A 21,468-nucleotide genomic window follows, 5' to 3' on the forward strand; every position below is an offset into this window, starting at 1 on the left:
GACACCTGTACTATTCTTCACAATCTGGATATTATATAGGTAAGTCTTCGACTTACAACCACAACTGACCTCAAGATTTCTACTCTTAAACAAGACAGTTGTCAACTGTGTTTCACCCCATTTATGACCTTTCTTGCCACCATTGTTAAGTGAATCACTGCAGCTGTCAAGTTAGTAACTTGGTTGTTAAGTGAACCTGATTTCCCCATTGACTTTGCTTGTCAGTTGGTTGCCAAAGGTGATCCGGTGCCCTCTGGACCCTGCACCTGTCATAAGTACATGTCAGTTGTCAAGCCTCCAAATTTTGAACATGTGACCACGGGGTTGCTCTAATGGGCGTAAGCAGTGCTGGGATTCAGCCGGTTTGCACCAGTTTGGCAGAACCGCTAGCTAATTTTTTGTTGCCCAGCCCCAGAATGGACTTCCGGAACTGGCATCCACACATATTTGAATCCCGCCACTGGGCGTAAGTGTGGAAAAATAAATCACATGTCTCTTTTTTCAATGCCATTGCAACTTTGAATGGTCACTGAACACCATAAATTGAGGACTACCTGTATGTGGGAGAGAAAGACGGTGAAGACAGCCCTTCCCTTAATAAGTCACAGAGTAAACTGCAGATGCAGATAAGTGGCCTCCGCAGTCTGGTAAGATTTTGTCTATAAGGCGTAAAAATAATGATGAATAAACACGTGTCGTTCTTGGTTTGGGGCCTGATACTCGGGGGGGGGTTGGCTTTTTACTTCCAATCCAATTGCTATGATTTCTACGAATACAATGGTCTTCAGCAAAACCCCAAGTCCGATGAATCCGTAGCTAAGAAAATGGCAGGGGGAAAAAAAAGAAGGGGGTGGAGGGGACTACCAAGCACACTTCCGTGTCACGGTTGCTGTGGGAAACGGCGGCGACTGAGAAGCTGCAGGAGGTTTTAAATTGTTTCCCATTGTCAAGGCAGGGAACTGGTTTTGCTCTGAGCGGCCAATAAATGAGGTTTCCAACCAACTCCCTCACCCCACCCACCCTTGGTCTGCTCACGTGTCACTGAAGTGGAGTTGGAGTTTGCCTCGGGTGGCTTCCTCGAAGCGTTTGCACAGCAGGCTAATGACTTCTGTCTTGAAGATGGATTCCAGGAATGTATCTGCCTCAGCTTCGTGCAAGATGAAAAAATCGTCCTGTTTCGTGCTGGGGAGACCCAGAAAATAAAGAGCCAGGAGAAAACGGGGTGGGGGGGGGAGGGAGAAGGAAGGCATGTCAGTTCTCTGTAAAATAGGACCGATTCCTTCAGGAGCCCCAAATAACGCTTGTGCCAAAGAGGGACTTCAGCCAGAGTTTGTTTGGCTTGCAAGGACCAACAACAGCCAAAATCCCTTTTCTTCAAGCTCTTAAAACAAAGTTTTTTTGTTTGTTTTTTTAGTCTTCTGTCCCAATTGTGCATCGCTGTCAGCGGTGGGATTCAAATACGTGAACAACCGGTTCTCTTGTGTGGATGCGGCTTGCGGAAGTCCATTCTGGGCCTGGGCAACAAAAAATTAGCTACCGGTTCTGCCGAAGTGGTGCGAACCGGCTGAATCCCACCATTGATAGCCGCTCTTAAGAGTCTGAAAGAAGCAGTCGAGCCTGTGAACTTGGCCGTAAGGGGGGGAAAACAATAACAGAAGAGCTGCAACAGGAAAGAAATTCCAATTTTGACCTTGCATGGGGGTGGCATTTCCCCATTCAAGGGTGAATGCAAGATGGTGTGTGTGTGTGTGTGTGTGTGTGTGTGTGTGTCTTCCTGCACTCAAGGCTCCTGTTCAATGAGCAGGGGACAGCTATGACCAGAAACAATTTTGTCCTGTTGTGCCAGTTGTGTCCTTCCCTTCCCTACAGTATCCACAATTCCTTCACAGTTTAGGACCGTGCTTGTCAACCATGAGAGCTTGGAGATGTTTGGACTTCAACTCCCAGAATTCCCCAGCCCGCCAAGCTTGGCGGGCTGGGGAATTCTGGGAGTTGAAGTCCACACATCTTCAAGTTTTCAAGGTTGAGAAATACTGGTTTGGGAGATGAAGAAGAGGCTGGAGGGTTAGATGGATAGCTGTTTCTCCAACATAAGAATGGCGGGAACCTAGGGATGTCCATAGGGGCATTGTAAAAATCTAAATAGTGGCTGTGAACACATGACTCAAGCTTTTCCATATGTGTTACATGCAGGATTTCAACCACATGGCCTTTTTAAACATACCTGCTGAGGCTTCTTCAATCAATCAGAATAAAGCTGGAAGGGACTTTGGAGGTCTTCTAGTTCAACCCCCCCGCTCAAGCAGGAGACCCTATACCAGGGTGTCAAACTGCCAGCCCACAGGCCGGATGCGTAACACAAAAGCCACACCCACCCCAGCTCCAGCAAGGGAAAAAAAGTTGCGATAAGATGTGATGCAGTGAGTTTGACACCCCTGCCCGATACCATTTCAGACAAATGGTTGTCCTTCTCTTAAAAACCTCCAGTGATGAAGCACCTACAACTTCTGAAGGCAAGCTGTTCCACTGGTTAATTGTCCTCACTGTTAGGAAGTTTCTCCTTAATTGCTTCTCTCCTTGATTAGTTTCCATCCATTACTTCTTGTCTTGCCTTCTGGTGCTTTGGAAAATAAGTTGACCCCCCTCTTCTTTGTGGTAGTTCCTCAAATACTGAAATACTGCTATCATGTCACCCCTAGTCCTTCTTTTCTGTAGACTGGTCATATCCAATTCCTGCAACCGTTCTTCATGTGTTTTTGTTTCCAGGCCCCCTAATCATCTTAGTTGTTCTTCTTGGCACTTTTTCCAAAGTCTCAACTTCGTTTTTGTAACGTGGTGGCCAAAACTGGATGCTGCATTCCAGGTGGGGTCTTCCTAACGATTTATAAAGCGGTACTAATACTTCACGTGATTTTGATTCTATGCCTGTTTATGCAACCAAGCATTGTATTAACTTTTTTGGCTGATGCAGCATACGGCTGGCTCATGCTTAAATGATCGTCCACTAGCACTCCAAGGCCTTTCTCACAGTTACTGTTTTTGAGCCAGGTTTTACCTCATCTGTACCTCGTACCTTTGGTTTTTCCTGCCTAAGTGTAAGACTTTGCTTTTCTCCACATTGGACTGCGAGGCGATCAAACCGGTCAGTCCTAGAGGAGATCAACCCTGACTGCTCTTTAGAAGGCCAGATCCTGAAGTTGAAACTCAAATATTTTGGCCACCTAATGAGAAGGAAGGACTCACTGGAGAAGAGCCTAATGCTGGGAAAGGTTGAGGGCAAGAGAAGAAGGGGACAACAGAGAACGAGGTGGCTGGATGGAGTCACTGAAGCAGGAGGCGTGACCCTAAATGGACTCCAGAAGATGGTAGAGGACAGGAAGGCCTGGAGGAACATTGTCCATGGGGTCGCGATGGGTCGGACACAACTTTCCAACTAACAACAAGTGTAAGACTTTGCTTTTTTCCACATTGAAACTCATTTTGTTGGATAGGGCCCATTGTTCAAGTCTGTTAAGATCTTTTTGGATCCTGAGCTTGTCTTTTAACAAAAGCCACTTGATGCTGTGGCCTTGTTGCTTTTTACAGGATGGGAACACAGCTTACCTGAGAGACACTTGATTCACTCTTTGGACCTCCAGTTTCTTCTTCAGCACCTCCTGGATCTGCCCTTTCTCAGGACCCTTTTTCACCTTCTCTCGGCCAATCAGATACAGGTGTTTGGGTGTTAAGATTAAGTCCCGCTTGATGGGCTGAGCAGATGGAAAAATAAGAGGCAGATGGCAAGATGTGTGAACTCTTTACAAGTTGGCAATCTGCTGAAAAAAATCCCTTTCGTTTTTTGACGACTACCAAATTTCAGAAAAATATAAAATACAACAAACCAGAGAAAATGGTGTCAAGGGAAAAAGAGGGAAAGGAGGGAAAAAGCAAAGTTAGGGGGTGCAGACAAGAAGGAAAAAGACAGTACAGGTAATCCTCAACTTACAACCATTCGTTTAGTGACAGTTCGAAGTTACAATGACACTAAAGAAATTTGACTTATGACGGGTTTTCACACTTATGACCATTGCAGCATCCCCAAGGTCACGATCAAAATTTGAACATTTGGCAACTGGCATGTATCTGTGACAGTTGCAGTGTCCTGAGGTCCTGTGATCTGGCTTCCGACAAGCAAAGTCAATGGGGGAAGCCAGATTCCCTTAATGACTGCAGGATTCAGTCAACAACTGTAGTGATTTACTTAACTGTGGCAAAAAAGGTCATTAAAACGGGGGGGGGGGGAACTCAACAAATGCCTTGCTTAAATGTAAATTTGAGGCTCAGTTGTGCTCATAAGCTGAGAACTGCCAGTATAGAAACAACATAGCTTCAGACTTTCTTCAGTACTAAGACAAGCATAAAATATAATAAGTAACCACTTGAACTTGAGTAAACCATACTGTCAGCCTGGCCCTCTTCGCTTCCCTTCAAGCTTGCTGCCAGCTGCCATGGAAACGGAGGGGGTGGGGAAGCAATGGCAGTAGTGGGATTCAGCCGGTTCGCACCACTTCGGCAAAACCGGTAGCTAATGTTTTGTTGCCCAGGCCCAGAATGGACTTCTGGAAATGACATCCATACAGAGAACCGGTTGTTCACATATTTGTATCCCACCACTGATATTTGTGTGTGTGTGTGGGGGGGGAAGCATGCAGGAGGTGTGAGACTGGAATTTCTGAGAAGCGATGGGGAGGCCTGGGCTCAGCTTGGGTTGTTTAACATCTTCAAGGCCAACCGTCCTGGGAAAGGCATGGACGAAGGAGGACCGGTGCACCTGGATTGGAGACGTTCCCAAAACATCTTCCTGCCCAACGATTGGACTCTGGTTGCCTGGCTACAGTGGGGTGGGCTCTGGGATTATTTTCAATTTGTCTTTTCGCTTGTGTTTACTTCGGACCTTGCCTGGTTTTTGCTGCAATCAGTTCTTTCCTAGTAAAAGTACCTTTTCTCTGACTCTACGGAGTCAAGGGTTTTCTTTCCTAGGGGCCAGCCCTGACACACACTCTCAAAAAAGTCTGTGAAGTGGTTTCAACATTTTAATAATAATAATAATAATAATGTTGGAAAGGACCTTGGAGGTCATCTAGTCCAACCCCCTGCTCAGGCAGGAAACCCTATACCATTTCAGACAAATGGCTGGCCAGTCTCCTCTTAAAAACTTCCAGTGTTGGAGCATTCACCACTTCTGGAGGCAGGTTGTTCCACTGGTTAATTGTTCTAACTGTCAGGAAGTTTCTCCTTAGTTCTAGGTTGCTTCTCTCCTTGACTAGTTTCCATCTGTTGCTTCTTGTCCTGCTTTCAGGTGCTTTGGAGAATAGCTTGACTCCCTCTTCTTTGAGGCAGCCCCTGAGATATTGGAACACTGCTATCATGTCACCCCTCGCCTTCTCTTCATTAAACTACACATACCCAATTCCAGCAACCGTTCCCTATATGTTTTAGCCTCCAGTCCCCCAATCATCTTTGTTGCTCTTCTCTGGACTCTTTCTAGAGTCTCCACATCTTTTTTACATTGTGGTGACCAAAACTGGATGCAGTATTCCAGGTGTGGCCTTACCAAGGCATTGTAAAGTGGTATTAGTACTTCACGTGATCTTGATTCTATCCCTCTGTTAATGCAGCCTAGCACTGTGTTGGCTTTTTTGGCAGCTGTAGCACACTGCTGGCTCATATTGAAGTGATTGTCTACTAGGACTCCGAGATCCCCCTCACAGTTACTACTATTGAGCAAGGTACCACCTATACTATACCTGTGCATTTGATTTTTCCTGTCTAAATGTAGAACCTTACTTTTTTCACTATTGAATTTCATCTTGTTAATAGTGCCCAGTGTTCAAGTCTGTCCAGATCCTCCTATATCTTAAGCCTATCTTCTGGAGTATTGGCTATTCCTGCCAGCTTGGTGTCGTCTGCAAATTTGATGAGTTCCCCATCTATCCCCTCATCCAAATCGTTGATGAAGATGTTGAAGAGCACTGGGCCCAGAACAGAGCCCTGGGGCACCCCACTACACACTTCCTTCCATGTAGATGCAGTTCCATTGAGAACCACAAGCTGAATATGGCCTGTCAGCCAGTTATGAATCCATCTGGTGGTGATGCTATCTAACCCACATTTTTCTATCTTATCTAGTAGTAGGCAAACGCCAAGAATTCTTCCAGGTTTTGGAAGAAAAATAGGTCACAGTTTTTGGTTCTTCACCTCATGGCGGAAGCTAAGCTCCATCTTACCTTAAACCGCCTGTCGTACTTGGTGACTGAGTCGGCAAAATCGATTCTCTCCCTTTTGCCCAAAAACTGGCGTAGTTCTGGTTTGTCTTCCATGCCCAGATAATCACCCACGAAATTCCGGTTGATGCTGTTCCGTCGTCTCTCTTTGAAGTTGTACAGGATATGGGATGCTTAATGAAGAAGGGATAACAGGGGAAGAGCAAAGAGTGAAGTGCAGTAGGTTTTGATAAGTCCCGTATATATCGTTATGACTGATAATAATATTGTTGATTATAAACATGAGGGATGTCAATGCTGCTAACAGTGGGTGTTATTGCTTTGACAAGAGATGGAAATGCATTCATTTTTCTCTTTCGCTTTTAGAGCTGATTGATGCTGGGAGTGGGGGGGGGGCGGGATGTGGACAAGAGTCCAGTTAGTCATAACAACAATTTCAAGTCGTGGGAATTCAAGGTTACTGAGCCTAGAGCTGATAACGATTTGGCGGGCTGGAGAGCCGTGGAGAGAGCCCGTGTTTCAAGCTAATTGGGGAATGTGACTTATGACTGTTAGTTGGAGGAGGGAATTGTGCTTTGATACTAGGTGCCCAAGGGAGGGGAATTCAGTTTTTGGCTTCAACTATGTAAGTGCTGATATTATGCTACTCGAATAAAAGATTCTTTAAGGTAAACAATGCCTCAAAGTTCTTTTGAAGAGTTTCATCTGTCAGAACCATGCAGTTCAAAAATGTGAAAAAGAAATAAATATTCGTTTTAAGCCACTTTGGATCTCACTTGCAGTTACTATCCAACATAGAATCATAGGGCTGGAAGGGACTTGGAGGTCTTCTAGTCCAACCCCCTTACTCAAGGCAGGAGACCTTATACCAATGATGGCGAACCTTTTAGAGACCGAGTGCCCAAACTGCAACCCAAAACCCACTTATGTATCATTGGGTGCCGGGTGGGTGTGGCCCATTGGGTGGGTATGGCCAATTGGGTGGATGTGGCCAAATGTGTGCGTGTGGCCCATTGGGCGGGCATGTCTGTGGTGATAACGGCAGACTGGATGGGACTAAAAAGTTCAATCAATTCCAACTTTGCGAGATCTTTTTTTTCCCCACGAGAAGTTGAAATTGATTAATTGATTGAACCTTTTTTTTTGCACATGGCAGCGGAGGCCTAAAGCGAAAAGGTTTTATAAAACCCAGCTGAAGGCCTAGGACTGGGGTGAGGGTGCGCGTGCCCACAGAGAGGGCTGTGCGTGCCACCTGTGGCACGTGTGCCATAGGTTCGCCACCACAGCCTTATACCATCTTGGTCAAATGGTTGTTCAGTCTGTTTCTGAAAATCTCCAATGATGGAACACTGTCGGAAATTTCTGTTTACTTCTAGGTTGGATCTCAATTTTACAAGCTTCCACTCACTTCTTCTTATCCTGCCCTCTGGTACCTTAGAGAATACGTCAATACCCCTCCTCTCTGTGATAGCCCCTCAAGTCTTGGAGACAGTTACCATGTCCCCGTAACCCTTATCTTCAATAGGCTGGACATGCCTAGCTCTCTCAACCGTTCATCGTAGTATTCAACCTCCAGACTCTTCATCATCTTTGTTGCTCTTCTCTGCACACTTCTAGGGATTCAGCATCTTTTTTTTGTAACACGGTCACCAGAATGGGATGCAGCATTCCAAGTGTGGCCTCACGAGTGGGGTACCATCGTGTTCTGAGAACAAGGGCCCTTCCTACCTTCTTCTCGCATCTGCTCATACTTCCTGACAGCGATGTGACGCCGCCACGCTTTCTGGATGACCCGGGCGTAGCCATCAAACTTTCGTTCCCGTATTTCTTCAAGGAGGAAGAGCTGGCAGCAGAAAGAAAAATATCACGTGAAGGCGAGCGGAAGAGAAGGAGGGAACACACACACACACACACTGCACATTTAGGCTTTTAAAAAACTCCTATCAGCCCCACCGGGTAGGCCAGTCCAAGAGCACAACCCCACAGGAAGGCTAAAACTACTTTTACTGAAATGGCCATAATAATAGAATCTTACACCTTGAATTGTGCTACCCCGCTCCCCTTCACATGAGAGTTAGCGATCCCTTTCAAAATATTATCTGGTCTGTTGTGGACTTAGGATATGAGGGGGTCCTTGGTGCTCTCTGAGCTTGGTTGTTTTCTTGAATATGTTTCATTACCTAAACTAGGTAGCATCATCAGTGCCGAGCTACAAATACAGAGAGTCCTTGCGTTACAACACTTCATTTGGTGACCATTTGAAGTTACGACATCATTGAAAAAAGTGACTTGGGATCGTTTTTCACACGACCGTTGTGAAATTCAGATGCTTGGCAGCTGCTTCATATTTATGACGGCTGCAGTGTCCTGGAGTCATGTGATCCCCTTTTGCGTCCTTCTGACAGGCAAAGTCAATGGGGAAGCCAGATTCACTTAACAACCGTGTTACTAACTCAACAACTGCAGTGATTCACTTAACAATTGTGGCAAGGAAGGTCATAAAATGGGGCAAGAGTCACTTAACAGCTATCTCACTTAGCAACATAAATGTTGGGCTCAACTGTGGTCATAAGTCGAGGACCACCTGTATTCCTCAACCCTGAATACAAATATTCTCCTTTATCGCTACTTAGGCTTTACCATTTGCCACTTTATTAATGAATCTTGCCAGTGGTGGAATTCAAATACCTGAACAACTGGTTCTCTTATTCAATAGAGGCCTGGGCCTCCGAGGCTTAGAACGGACTACCGGAAGTGGCATCCATGCACTTTCGGCGGGCCGTTCTAGGCCTGGGTGGCCTAGCCTGGACTTCTGGAAGCCAGCCAGTTCTCCGAATGCAGCAAAATTTAGCTACCGGTTCTGCCGAACTGGCTGAATCCCACCACTGAATCTTGTGTATCTCCATCAAGGTCGCTTTCTTTACCCTCAGTCTTGTAATTCAGTTTTTAGATTATATTTTTTTACATGACATCAACAACATCAACAAAAGGACCTCGTTTTTCAAAAGAGGTAAGCTAAGGTGGCCTAGCTTACTGTTGTGATTCAGGGTCAGCCCGTGGGTTCGGCAGTTGGGTTGGACGACTCAGAGGAGGAGGAGGGGGATGTTGAAGACCTTGCTGAGGGGGTTGAAGATCTTGCTGATGAGAGCCCTCAGCCAGGCCCCTCCCACTTGGTCACCACGGAGACCCAGCTGTGTGAGCCTGACAGCATGGATGAAGATGACCCACAGCTGGCCCTGTTCAAGGACGCCCGACGCAGTCAATTAGGAGTAAACAGAGGAAGGCAATGGGGCTTCTCGGAAGGAGGCAGAGAGAAGCCATGCCCTGAACTCTATATAAGGGGAATGTGTGGGGAGGGCTGGTTTGCTGAAGGCAACCGCTTGGATAGTTCGTGTTTCTTAAAGCTCCTGTTTCTTGGTTCGTGTCTTGTTTGTTTTTGTAGCTATAAATTTGGCAGGCATAATTCCAGCCTCTTGCCGTTTGTAAAGGGGTTGTCCCTGCCTTTTCTGCAGGGCCGGTAGCAGGCTGGTACAGAACACTTACCGACTCTGGATTCTTGACAAAAACTTTTGTGCGGCCCATCTGGTACTGATCCACATCCATGTTGACAGTCCTTAACAAGTGCTGGACTCCTTGGCGTTCATCTCCTCGCCACCTTGGCCACGTTTCTGGGGTCAGGATGGCATACCTTAAGAAAAGAAGCACATGCACATGCTCAGATAATAACTCCAAAGTGATGCTAACATCCAAGGAGTCCATGACTATAAACATAATCAGTTTTCTTGAGGGTCAGCAGGGCCCATTTCATTTTAGTGTGTGGGATCTGTGCAGATATGATGCTGAAAAAATGCTATTCTTTCCCTCATTCCACTTCCTCTCTTTCAGAAAATAATCTGGTTTTCTTCTCTTGTTTTCCCCCCAACCCAAGGATTTAAGTATCTCAGAAAAAGTGGAAACCTCCATTCCTGGCTATTGACAACAGTCAATTCTACATTATCCATTCCTGGCCATTGACCAAAATCCAAATTCCATAATCCATTCCTGCCATTCACAGAAATAATGATCTGGAGGGAAGGTGGGAATGGATTAGTTACAGGAGGGTGTCCGCGGTTCCCCTGGGACAGGTGAAGAATTTGAGTTGATGAATGAGTCTCTTTTTCCTCCCAGCTAAGCCTGGCCAAAAGGTCGACTGTCAACACACACTATCCTAGAGGGATTAGCTCAAACATAGTAAAGACTGTGTAACTCTTGGTTTTAGGGTTGCCTGCATCCAGTTATTTTCCCTCTTTAGTTCTGGATAGGGTTGTGCTATTACAGACAAAACTGGTGCATAATTCAGGGGTCCTCCTAGACCAGGGGTCAGCAACCTGAAACACTGAAAGAGCCACTTGGAACTGGTTCCCTCACAAAAGGAAAAACTGGGAGCCACAAAAAATGTGTGCGCATGTGTGTACATGCGTGTATGTGCAGAACAGGGTTTGACTGAAGAGTGGAGCCAAGGCGAGATATGCACCTACCCTGCATATTTGAATTGATTGGTTAAACTTTTTTAGTCCCGCTTTTTTTTTTTGGACTGCACATGGCAGAGGACTGGGAGCCGCAGGAGACGGCTGAAAGAGCCGCATGCAGCTCCGGAGCCGCGGGTTGCAGACCTGTGTCCTAGACTCACAGCTCCTGTTGAAGGAGCAGGTGGCAGCTGTGGCCAGGAGAACTTCTGCCCAACTTCATGTTGTGTGCCAGTTGTGTCTCATCTTAAACTAGGAGGCACTAAACATGGTGACTCATCCTTTGATCACCTCCCAAGTGGATTACTGCAATATTCTCTACATAGACCTACCCTTGGAGAATACACCCTGTTGTTACAATTATTTCAGAATGTAACAAACAATTATGGACATATGCTGACATACCCATGTTACATCTTTGCTATGTCAGCTGCACTGGCTCCTACTATGTTTCAGAGTGGAATTCATGGTGCTGGTCGTCACCTATAAAGATCTTCATGGCATTGAGCTAGGTTATTTGAGGAACTGCCTCTCTTCAATGATGTCTACCTGTCCCATCAGATCCAGCAGAAGGGAGATGTTCTGGGCCCCACTGATTAGAGACTATAATCTTTTCCTTTCCACCCCGAACCAACTCAGTGATGCCCTCAACGTGATGTCCCATTGCCTGGAGGCGGTCCGGGTTTGGATGGGGAGAAACAGGCTTCGTCTCAACCCTGCCAAGACTGAGTGGCTGTACGTACCGGCATCTCAGGTTAACCAGTTTGTTCCATCATTAAGGATGGGGGGTGAGGTGTTACCCCCCCCCCCCGTTGATAGGGCTCGCAACTTGGGCGTCCTCCTGGACTCACGGCTCAGCTTTGAAGATCATATAGGAGCCGTGACCAGGGGGGCTTTTGCCCAGGTTCGCCTGGTGCGCCAGTTGCAGCCCTATCTGGATCGAGATGCCCTACACACAGTCACCCATGCGCTCATGACCTCCCGGTTAGACTACTGCAATGCTCTCTACATGGGGCTGCCCTTGAGGACCACTCGGAGGCTTCAACTGGCGCAGAATGCAGCCGTGCGAGTTGTGATGGGAGTTCCCCGATACTCCCGTGTAACACCTCTTCTCCGCAAGCTGCATTGGCTTCCGGTTGCCTTCCGAGTGAGATTCAAGGTGCTGGTGATGACCTATAAAGCCCTAAATGGCTTGGGTCCGGGATATCTGAGGGAACACCTGCTGCTGGCATCAACTTCCCATCGTCCTGTGCGCTCCCACAGGGAGGGCCTTCTTAGGGTACCGCCGGTGAAGGATTGCCGGCGGGTGACTCCCAGAGAGAGGGCCTTCTCTGTGGGTGCACCTGCCCTCTGGAACCAACTTCCGATGGAACTTAGGACTGCCTCCGACCTCCGCTCATTCCGCCGGGACCTGAAAACTTGGCTCTCGGGCCTAGACTGAGGGGTTTTAATTGGGTTTTAATGTTTTAACTTTTTAAATTTGGGGCTCTAAATTTAATTAACTGTTTTAATTAACTGTTTTAATTTTTTTAACTTTTGTATGGTATGATTTTAATTGCCCTGTAAACCGCCCTGAGTCCTACGGGAATAGGGTGGTATATAAGTTAAAATAATAAATAATAAAAATAATAAATCTTGTGGGACCCAGGAAATGTGTGGCTGCATTAGCCCTTTGGAAGACCATTCTACCCAAGATTAAGTTGGTGCTTTGGAAAAGCCCTCAAGACCTGGCTGTTTTCTGAGCACGGGTAGTTAGTTGAATGCATGAAGTATTGGTTGGTTGATTTTTTTTTTCAGGTATCATTTTATGCTTCTTGTTTTTGGTTGCTATATTTATTTTATTGATATTTTAAATTTGGTTAGCTGCCAAAGTCATATTGTGAAACGGAGGGGGATGGGTGTATAAATCATCTCATCTCGTCATCATCATCATACTTGGAAGGGATCTTGGAGGTTGCTTTTCTCTTTGGTTAGTTTCCATCTATTGTTTCTTGTCTTGCCTTCTGGTGCTTCGGAGAATATGTTGACCCCCATCTTCTTTATGGAAGCCTCTTAAATATTGGAATCTCATCTCATCTCTAGCCACCTAGCCTAGCCTATCTATTCATCGTATCATATCATATCATAGCATATTGTATCGTATCATATCTTCTCTCTCTCTCATCTATCTATCTATCTATCTATCTATCTATCTATCTATCTATCTATCTATCTATCTATCTATCTATCTATCTATCTATTTTTTCTCTCTCAGTCTTTCAGGCAAGGAGCTACAGCACCAGAGTCATGATAACAGCAATCTAGCTTCTTACCTTTGCAGGAATTTATGAAAGACTCTGCGATATGCAAATCCAGCTCGACGGATTCGGATATTCTCCTTCAGTCCCAGGTACTCCACTTGGTGCTTCACCCTGCAAGATGTATGTGTAACGTAGGAGGGAGATGTACCTCTCAAGGACATTAGTCTTATGAAAATTGATAATGAGGGAAGTACAGGTAATCCTCAACTTATAACTTTTGTTTAGTGACTGTTCAAAGTTACAAAAGCACTGAAAAAACCGGTGGTGGGATTCTGCCAGTTGGCACCAGTTCGGCAGAACCGGTAGCTAATTTTTTGTTACCCAGGACCAGAATGGACTTCCGGAAGCAGCAGCCACACAGACAACCAGTTGTTCACATATTTGAATCCCACCACTGGAAAAAAAACTGATTTACAATTGAGCCTCATCCTTATGGCCACTGCACTATCCCTATGGTCACGTGATCAAAATTTGGATGCTGGGCATCTACGGTATTTGGGTGCAGTTGCAAAAAAGGTTGTAAAATTAGGTGTGGCTCTCTTAACTACTATGTTGCTCAGCAATAGAAATTCTGGCCCCAGTAAGGCCATAAGTCAAAGATTACCTGTAACAGGATTGGTTAATATCTTACATGCACTTTAAGAAGACTAACTTTTGCTTTTGGTTCATGGTTTTGATGGAGATTTTTGCACCATTGGTAATTCCTTCTCTCTTACCTACTCTCTTCCCAGTCTCGCGGCCTCTTCGTCTCATTGGGTTTAATGCAACGGATGTAATGAGGTGTGCACTTCATCAGCGTGTTCACAAGATCATTGGCCTGTTTCTGGGGAGATTAAAGATTCTTGGTGTTACCCAATCTGTTACTTAAAATTCCACCACGTTCTGTTCCAGAGCACCAAAAATAAAAACACTTTCCAAAGGAAAAAAAAGAGGCTTCCAGAATTCTCCCTGTCAAATCTTTGCACTGAAGTTTGAAATGTTGTTGTGACCTGATCTTTCCTTGAGCTGTAATGATAGTATTAGGACTCCCTTCTATTATTTATTTATTTACATACTTAAGTTTATCCCGCCTTTTTATTTTTGTAAATTAGTCAGGGCAGTGAACATACTCCTTCCTCTTCCTATTTTCCCATGACAACAAGCCTGCAAGGTGGGTTGGGTTAAGGAGGAATGATTCCCCCAAAGACACCCAGCTGGCTTTCAGACCTAAGGTGGGACTAGAACTCACAGTCTCCCAGTTCCTAGCCTGATGATTTAACCCCTGATGCTTTAACGGTGGCTGAGGAATTCTGGAAGTTGAAGTCCACAAGTCATAAAAGGGCCAAGTTTGAAGACCCCTGCTTTAACCACTAAACCTGATCACTGACAAACTACAGAGACTGCTTTTATTGCCTGTAGCTGCTTCCTAATATCAGCTGTTGAGGAACATTTTTTTTTTTTAAAAAAAGCTCTAACCCAATGCTAATGTACCTTAATTTTGGAGCCAGCTGTAGTGGGCCGTCCTTTTTTATCTGAATCAAGTTTTTCTGGGAAAAGCATCCGGATGAAAGCACTAAGAAAGGGAAAAGAAAGTAAGAAAAAACCTAGAATTTTGGAAATGGACCTGTAAAAACCACTGATGCAGACTATAATTGTATTTATTTATTTATTTTATATTTTATTTTATTTTATTTTATTTTTTATTTATTTATTTTATTAGATTTATATACCGCCCTATTCCCGAAGGACTCAGGGCGGTTTACAGGGTATTTAAAACAACCAGTACGAAAGTTAAAAACAAATTAAAAAAGATTAAATCATCCCTAAAATTAAAAACCCCAGTTAAAAATTCTCAGCTATTAGTTTTATATACCGTCCTATTCCCGAAGGACTCAGGGCGGTTTACAGGGCAAAGTTAAAAGACAAAATAAGAGTTAAAATAGAATTAAAATAAGATCAAATAACAATTAGTAGCCCAAAGTTTAAAAATTTAAAAGTTTAAAAATTAAAACCCCTCAGTCCAGGCCAGATAAATCAAATAACGAAGTTTTTAGGTCCCGGCGAAACGAAAGAAGGTCGGGGGCGGTCCGGAGTTCCACAGGCAGATCGTTCCACAGGGCAGGCGTGCCCACAGAGAACGCCCTTCCCCTGGGGATCACCTGCCGGCACTCACTGACCGGCGGTACCCTAAGGAGCCCTCCCTGTGGGAGCGCACAGGACGATGGGAGATTGATGCTGGCAGCAGGTGCTCCCTAAGATAACCCGGACCCATGCCATTTAGGGCTTTATAGGTCATCACCAGCACCTTGAATCTCACAGAGGTATTCCCCTGTATCAAAGGGGCACAAAGGGATAAATTCTCCCCTGCTTTATATTCAGACAGACTCTGAATAAGTTAGTTTACTATTGATAGCCATACATTTATCTAAGATCTCTTGGTAAGAACAAAAAAGGTCTTGTTGCATAGGAACTCTTGTTGCTTCTGAAGGCTGAAAGAACATTGTACCACAAACTCCATCACCTCAGGGTTATGCGTGATACACTTTGTTTTTAATTGATAGCTGTTCAGAGTCATGTATATGAGGTGGGCAGCCATATACATTTACTGAATAAATAAATAAATTGTGATACCCTAATACAGAGGTCCCCAACCTTCTGGCCACCAGGGACCGGTTACATGGAGAGAGCTATTTCTGTGGACCAGAGGAGGCGTGGTTTGGTGCGCTGCCTGCATCCCGTGGACAGGGCTTTGCTTGTTTGTGTGGCCCGGTTGCTGGCTTGCCGCGGCCCAGTACCGGTCCACGGACCGGGGGTTGGGAACCCCTGCCCTAATAGACTGCATTTGACAGTCTGACCAACACCTCCTCTCCCCAGAAACACTGCTATTTGTCTATCTAGCCCAGATTTGGGGATTATTTTGCCTCTTTAAATCAGGATCACAAATTTGATTTGTGTCAGAACTACAGTTCCCAGAATTCCAAGCTAGCATGTCCTGCACACATCTCATGGCACCAGTTTAAGCAAGTCTGCTTTGAAAGTTGTTGGAATACAGTTCCATTCCTGACTCTTGGGCATATTATCTGATGGGAGCTGTAGTCCAAGTACACTCCAAACCCTTCCGTTTTCCTTCACTATGTGCTTTTTCGGGTGGGTAACAAGATGCCTCCGTGAAGCTTATAACTCAGTACAAAAAATGAAAAATATGGCCAAGTGAGGTTTGGGGGAAGGAAAGCAGGGGAAACAGACTCACAATTCACTGCTTTGCATTAGTTCTATCAGGTCGGTGAAAAGCACATCCCGATTTCGTTCACAAAAGCTGTTTACGTCATAGGAGACCTGTGGTTAGGATAGGCCGATGGTTAGCATTTCTGCCATGTGTAATTCCTGTTACGTCTGGTAAGTGGGATCTGTGATCTCTCACTGCTTTCTTCAAATAAATCTATCCACTCCCAGTCAAGTACAGGGGTCTCCAACCTTGGCAACTTTAAGACTTGTGGACTTCAACTTCCAGAATTCCTCAGCTAGGTTGGCTGGCTGAGGAATTCTGGGAGTTGAAGTCCACAAGTCTTAAAGTTGCCAAGGTTGGGGACCTCTGGTCTAGTACCTTCTCTACCATACAGTGACATCAGAATGTAGAAAGTGACTTACAACTGGTCCTCGTACCGATGATCACCATAGCATCCTCACGGTCATGTGATCAAAATTTTATCTCCTGGCAACCAGCAGGTGGCAAAAAGGCCATAAAACCAGGTGTGACAACAACCTCCTTGCTTAGCAATGGAAATGCTTGACCCAATTATGATTGTAGGTCAAGGAGTACTGCCTTTGCTCTTATGGTGCGTGTGTGCATGTGTATACACGCTCACAGATAATCCTCCCTTAAGGGTCACTCTTTCAGTGACCATTCAGAGTCGCAATGACTCCGAAAGATGAGAGTTATAACTAGTCCTCATCGCTGCAGCCTTTGCAGCATCCCATGGCTGCGTGGTCACTATTTGGGTGCTTTGCAACTGGGTCATAATCACTGGTGGGATTCAGCCAGTTTGCACCAGTTCGACAGAACCAGTAGCTAATTTTTTGTTGCCCAGGCTCAGAAAACTGGTTGGTCACATATTTGGATCCCACCACAGGTCATATTTGCAATGATTGCAGCATCCCACAATCACCATTTGTGGCCTTCCCTGCCAGCTTCTGCCAAGCACAGTCAATGGGGAAGCCTGCAGGAGATTGCAAATGCTGACCTCCCAATTGGGATTCACTTAGTGACAGCAGCTGGAACTGCTGCAGCTACGAGGTTGTCACACTTTATGATCATATTGCTCAGCGATTAAGTTCCCAAATCCAATTAGCAAGCACTACCTGTATATACATACACATGCGTATGATCAATTTAAACATAATGTTAACTATTCTGAGTTCAGTTTATACACAAACACACATACAAAGAGTTGGCATGAGGCAAGTCTTCTAGTCCAACCCCTGTTCAAGCAGGAAACTTGATACCATTTCAGACAAATGGTTGTCCAATTGATTCTTAAAAGCCTCCAGTGATGGAGTACCCAAGACTTCTGGAGGCAGGTTGTTCCACTTATTAATTGTTCTGTCAGGAAATTTCTCCTTAGTTCTGGGTTGCTTCTCTCCCTGATTAGTTTCCATCCATTGTTTCATGCCCTGTCTTCAAGTGTTTTGGAGAATAGCTTGACTCCCTCTTCTTTGTGGCAGCCCCTGAGATATTGGAAGACTGCTATCATGTCACCCCTAGTCCTTCTTTTCATTAAACTAGACATACCCAATTCCTGCAACCATTCTTTATATGTTTTAGCCTCCAGTCCCCTAATCATCTTTGTTGCTCTTCTCTGCACTTTTCCTAGACTAGACTCAACATCTTTTTTATATCATTGGTGACCAAAACTGGATGCAATACGAGTATGGGCAACTCACAGCACAATCAGTAGATCAGAGTTAGCATTTTCAGCCTAGAAACCGGAGAAGCCAAACTGAAAGGAGTAAGGAAGGGAGGGCTAGGAAGAAAAGCGGGGAGTTCGGGAGACCTTGCCAGCATAGTGGTGGATGATGAATCCTGAACTGGAGCTGTTGAAATGCTCGTGGGTCCCCACTCCGGACTGGAGCTTCTGCAGCAAGGTCTGGTCGGCCCCCTCGCCCTTTGCATACACAGTAGCGCAAACGTCATCTAAGATGCTCATAATTCCAGGAGGATTCTGGAAGACAAAGAGTGAAAGAGTGTAAATCTGGTCTCTCCATCCTGTTCAAGAGGGCAAAGCTGCTTGGGTCCAAACACGGCAAATTCAAACTGCCTTTAAACTGGTTGCAAAATGTGTTTTTAAGAAAAGGCCAAAATGGGCTTCTGTGTTGTCCCAAAGGTGCTTTTTTCAAGAAGTAACTGGATGTTCTTTGTTTTTCCTTGAAGACATTTCATTTCTCATCCAAGAAGCTTCTTCAGTTCTGACTGGATGGTAAGGATTGGAGGGATTTATATTCCTTGCAGTCATCTGGTTGTTAGCACTCTCTCTGAGAGTCATTGAGGCCACCTGGAGGCTTATCTGTGCCCTCTGGGTCACCTGAATAATGGAATTGCTGAAAGGACTGTTGTAAATAGGAGATAGGAGATGTCATATCTCTCCCTCTCTGTTGAGGGAGGCTGCATAATTTTAATGTAGATGGCCTCTTTCACCCCTCTTTCAAATGTCTTCAAGGGAAAAAAAGAAAGTCCAGTTGCCTTTTGAAAAAGCATTTTTGGGACAGCCATGACCTGGATGACAGAATCTCCATAGTCATTTACCTGTGGGCTTCTGCTTTATAATGTTGTTTGTATGTATTTGTTGATCATTTTCAGATAGAGATGGCTTTATTTTCCCCAGCTGGTAGCAAAAATCTTCAAAGACTCCTTTTGGCAATTGTAATTTATTGGTCTTCTGTATCATTTAAAATCATTCTGGGAGTTGAAGTCCAGACAGCTTAAAGTTACTGAGGTTGAGATATGAAGGTCTGTCTGTCTGTCTGTCTGTCTGTCTGTCTGTCTGTCTGTCTGTCTGTCTGTCTGTCTGTCTGTCTGTCTGTCTGTCTGTCTGTCTATCTATCTATCTATCTATCTATCTATCTATCTATCTATCTATCTATCTATCTATCTATCTATCTATCTATTGTATAGGTTGTCCATCTTACCTCAAGATAACTCAGAGATAAGAAATGTAATTCCAGCCAGGAAACAAAGCTAAATTTATGGTAAGGCCACCCAGAGTCACTTTGGATAGTGCAATAGATAGCATATAAATTTAATTAATAAATACAGTCTCCAAGGTTTATTTTTTTTACAGAATAATGGCTGCCATCTTCTTTCTAGAATGCTCCAGAACAACGTACCCATTTTAGGCGCAATTCTAATCAACAAAGTTTTAAATGAATTTTAGGGAAGAAAAAGGCATGGATGTTTCATATTTTTATGTAAAAAAACAAGGCCTTTTAAGAATTTAATTCAACTGGAATGAAGTATTAATGCCATCCCCAGCTCAACCACCCACACCTCAGTGAATCTTTTCACATGATCTCCCCCTCAGCCCTTCTCTTACCACTTTGTTTTCAATGAGATCACACACAATTTTGTTGTTGAAATATTCAATTGGGGTCCACTTGATGCCTTCCTGGACATACTCTTCCTAGGGCAAGGGGAGAGATTGCTTTTAAAAAACAAAGAAGCCATTAATGCACATTCAAAGGACAGCTAAAACTGAGGACCTGCTTGAGAATACTATTTGTTATGTACTGGGCTTTTGGAATAGCACCACGTGCATTGCTTCTCCAGCAACCCAGACAGGATGTCTCCGGTCCTGCAATTGGTCAACTTTGGGCGGCAAGCATGGGTTCAATCTGATTGATTGCTACCAGAGGGTCTGGCTATATATTGTGGCAGGGTGACTCCAAATCCTCAGTACAGTTTCAGCTTAAATAAAGAATGAGTTTCTCTGTACTCAACTGCGTGTCTTCATTCCTGCTCATCAGAGCCCATGACATAATACTATTAGTTCTGTCTGATCTGATCATCTGCAGCTCACAAATCAGAACAGAATAACAGAGTTGGAAGGGAACTTGGAGGCCTTCTAGTCCAAACCCCTGCTCAAGCAGGAGACCCGATACCCAATTTCTTCTTAAAAAACCTCCAGGGTTGGACCACTCTGGAGGCAAGTCGTTCTACTAATCAGGAAATTTCTCCTTACTTCTAGGTTGGTTTCCTCCTTGGTTAGTTTCCATCCGTTGCTTCTTGTTTTGCCTTCATGTATGTTAGAGGATAGGTTGACCCCCCCCCTTCTTAGTGGCAGATATTGGAACACTGCTATCATGGCCTTCTCCAATTTGAAGAGACACTTGTGCGGCAGGCTGAGGCAAAGAGGCAGGGCCAGAACCAGCGAAATCTGGGGGCTGGACAGGGGACAGGTTGTATCTGCCCTCAGTGTGGAAGGGACTGCCACTCTCGAAATGGCCTTTTTAGCCACACCAGATGCTGCTTTAGGACCTCTTTCCAGAGCACGATACCATAGTCTCTTGAGACTGAAGGATGCCAATGATATCATGTCACCTTCTCGTCATTAAAGTAGACATACCCAATTCCTGCAACCATTCTTCATGTGTTTTAAACTCCAGTCCCCTAATCATCTTTGTTGCTCTTCTCTGGACTCTTTCTAGAGTCTCAACATCTCTTTTTATGTTGCGGAGAGCAAACCTGAACCCAATATTTCAAGTGTGGTCTTACCAAAGCATTATAAAGTGATACTAACATTTCTCATGATCTTGATTCTGACCATTTGTTAATGCAGCCTAGGACTTTAGGGCAATTTTTCCGAACCTGATGCCTTCCTGATATGGTGGAATTAAAACTCCTGGAATTCCCAGTCAGCCTTCTGCTTAGGAATTCAAGGAGATGCCAAACATCCTAACCTGGAGATACAGTCCTATGTCCAGATTAGGATAGGTGGTCTCACAGTTGGAGACTGATCCACAGAATCCACAGTCTACCCTCAAAAGAATTTGTATCTTCTCCCACACTGGACTCACCTGCTCTGCTTTAAGTGTCAATTCAATGAAGATCTGTTGAAGTTTTTCATTCACAAAGTTAATGCAGAATTGTTCAAAGCCATTTCTCTGAAGATTGGGAAAACATGAGGCAAGGAAAGGAGAACAGTTTTGGAAAGGAGGGGGTTAGTTGACATTCCCATCAAATTCCAGACTTGGAGAAAAGAAATGGAGAACTGAGTGGAACTGGAAAGGATCACAGATTCCAAATCAGCATGACTCAAGCCAGCAAATTACATGGGAAGCGTCCCAGTGCTAAGAAATTATTCCTTCATAAGATAGAGCCAGCATGGCCTAGTGGTTAAGGCACCAGGCTAGAAAGCAGGAGACCTGAGT

At 44.8% G+C, this 21,468-nt stretch overlaps 1 protein-coding gene across 2 annotated transcripts in view; it reads right to left on the reverse strand.

Annotated features, from left to right (window-relative positions):
* The window catches only part of MYO1F (myosin IF), a gene marked incomplete at its 5' end in the record, with an annotated part of 85,880 nt that overhangs the window by 8,877 nt on the left and 55,535 nt on the right, over window positions 1-21,468 (reverse strand). For both annotated transcript variants that reach the window (XM_083363221.1, XM_083363222.1), the window contains 12 exons: window positions 1,036-1,182; window positions 3,604-3,749; window positions 6,267-6,436; window positions 7,992-8,106; window positions 9,807-9,951; window positions 13,081-13,179; window positions 13,785-13,891; window positions 14,539-14,620; window positions 16,298-16,383; window positions 18,099-18,266; window positions 19,635-19,721; window positions 21,115-21,201. In XM_083363221.1, coding sequence (XP_083219347.1) covers window positions 1,036-1,182; window positions 3,604-3,749; window positions 6,267-6,436; window positions 7,992-8,106; window positions 9,807-9,951; window positions 13,081-13,179; window positions 13,785-13,891; window positions 14,539-14,620; window positions 16,298-16,383; window positions 18,099-18,266; window positions 19,635-19,721; window positions 21,115-21,201 — 1,439 coding nt within the window. The remainder of the gene's footprint in view (window positions 1-1,035; window positions 1,183-3,603; window positions 3,750-6,266; window positions 6,437-7,991; window positions 8,107-9,806; window positions 9,952-13,080; window positions 13,180-13,784; window positions 13,892-14,538; window positions 14,621-16,297; window positions 16,384-18,098; window positions 18,267-19,634; window positions 19,722-21,114; window positions 21,202-21,468) is intronic.

The sequence above is a fragment of the Vipera ursinii genome (assembly GCF_947247035.1).
Source record: "Vipera ursinii genome assembly, chromosome: 1".
In the NCBI taxonomy this organism is placed as follows: domain Eukaryota; kingdom Metazoa; phylum Chordata; class Lepidosauria; order Squamata; family Viperidae; genus Vipera; species Vipera ursinii.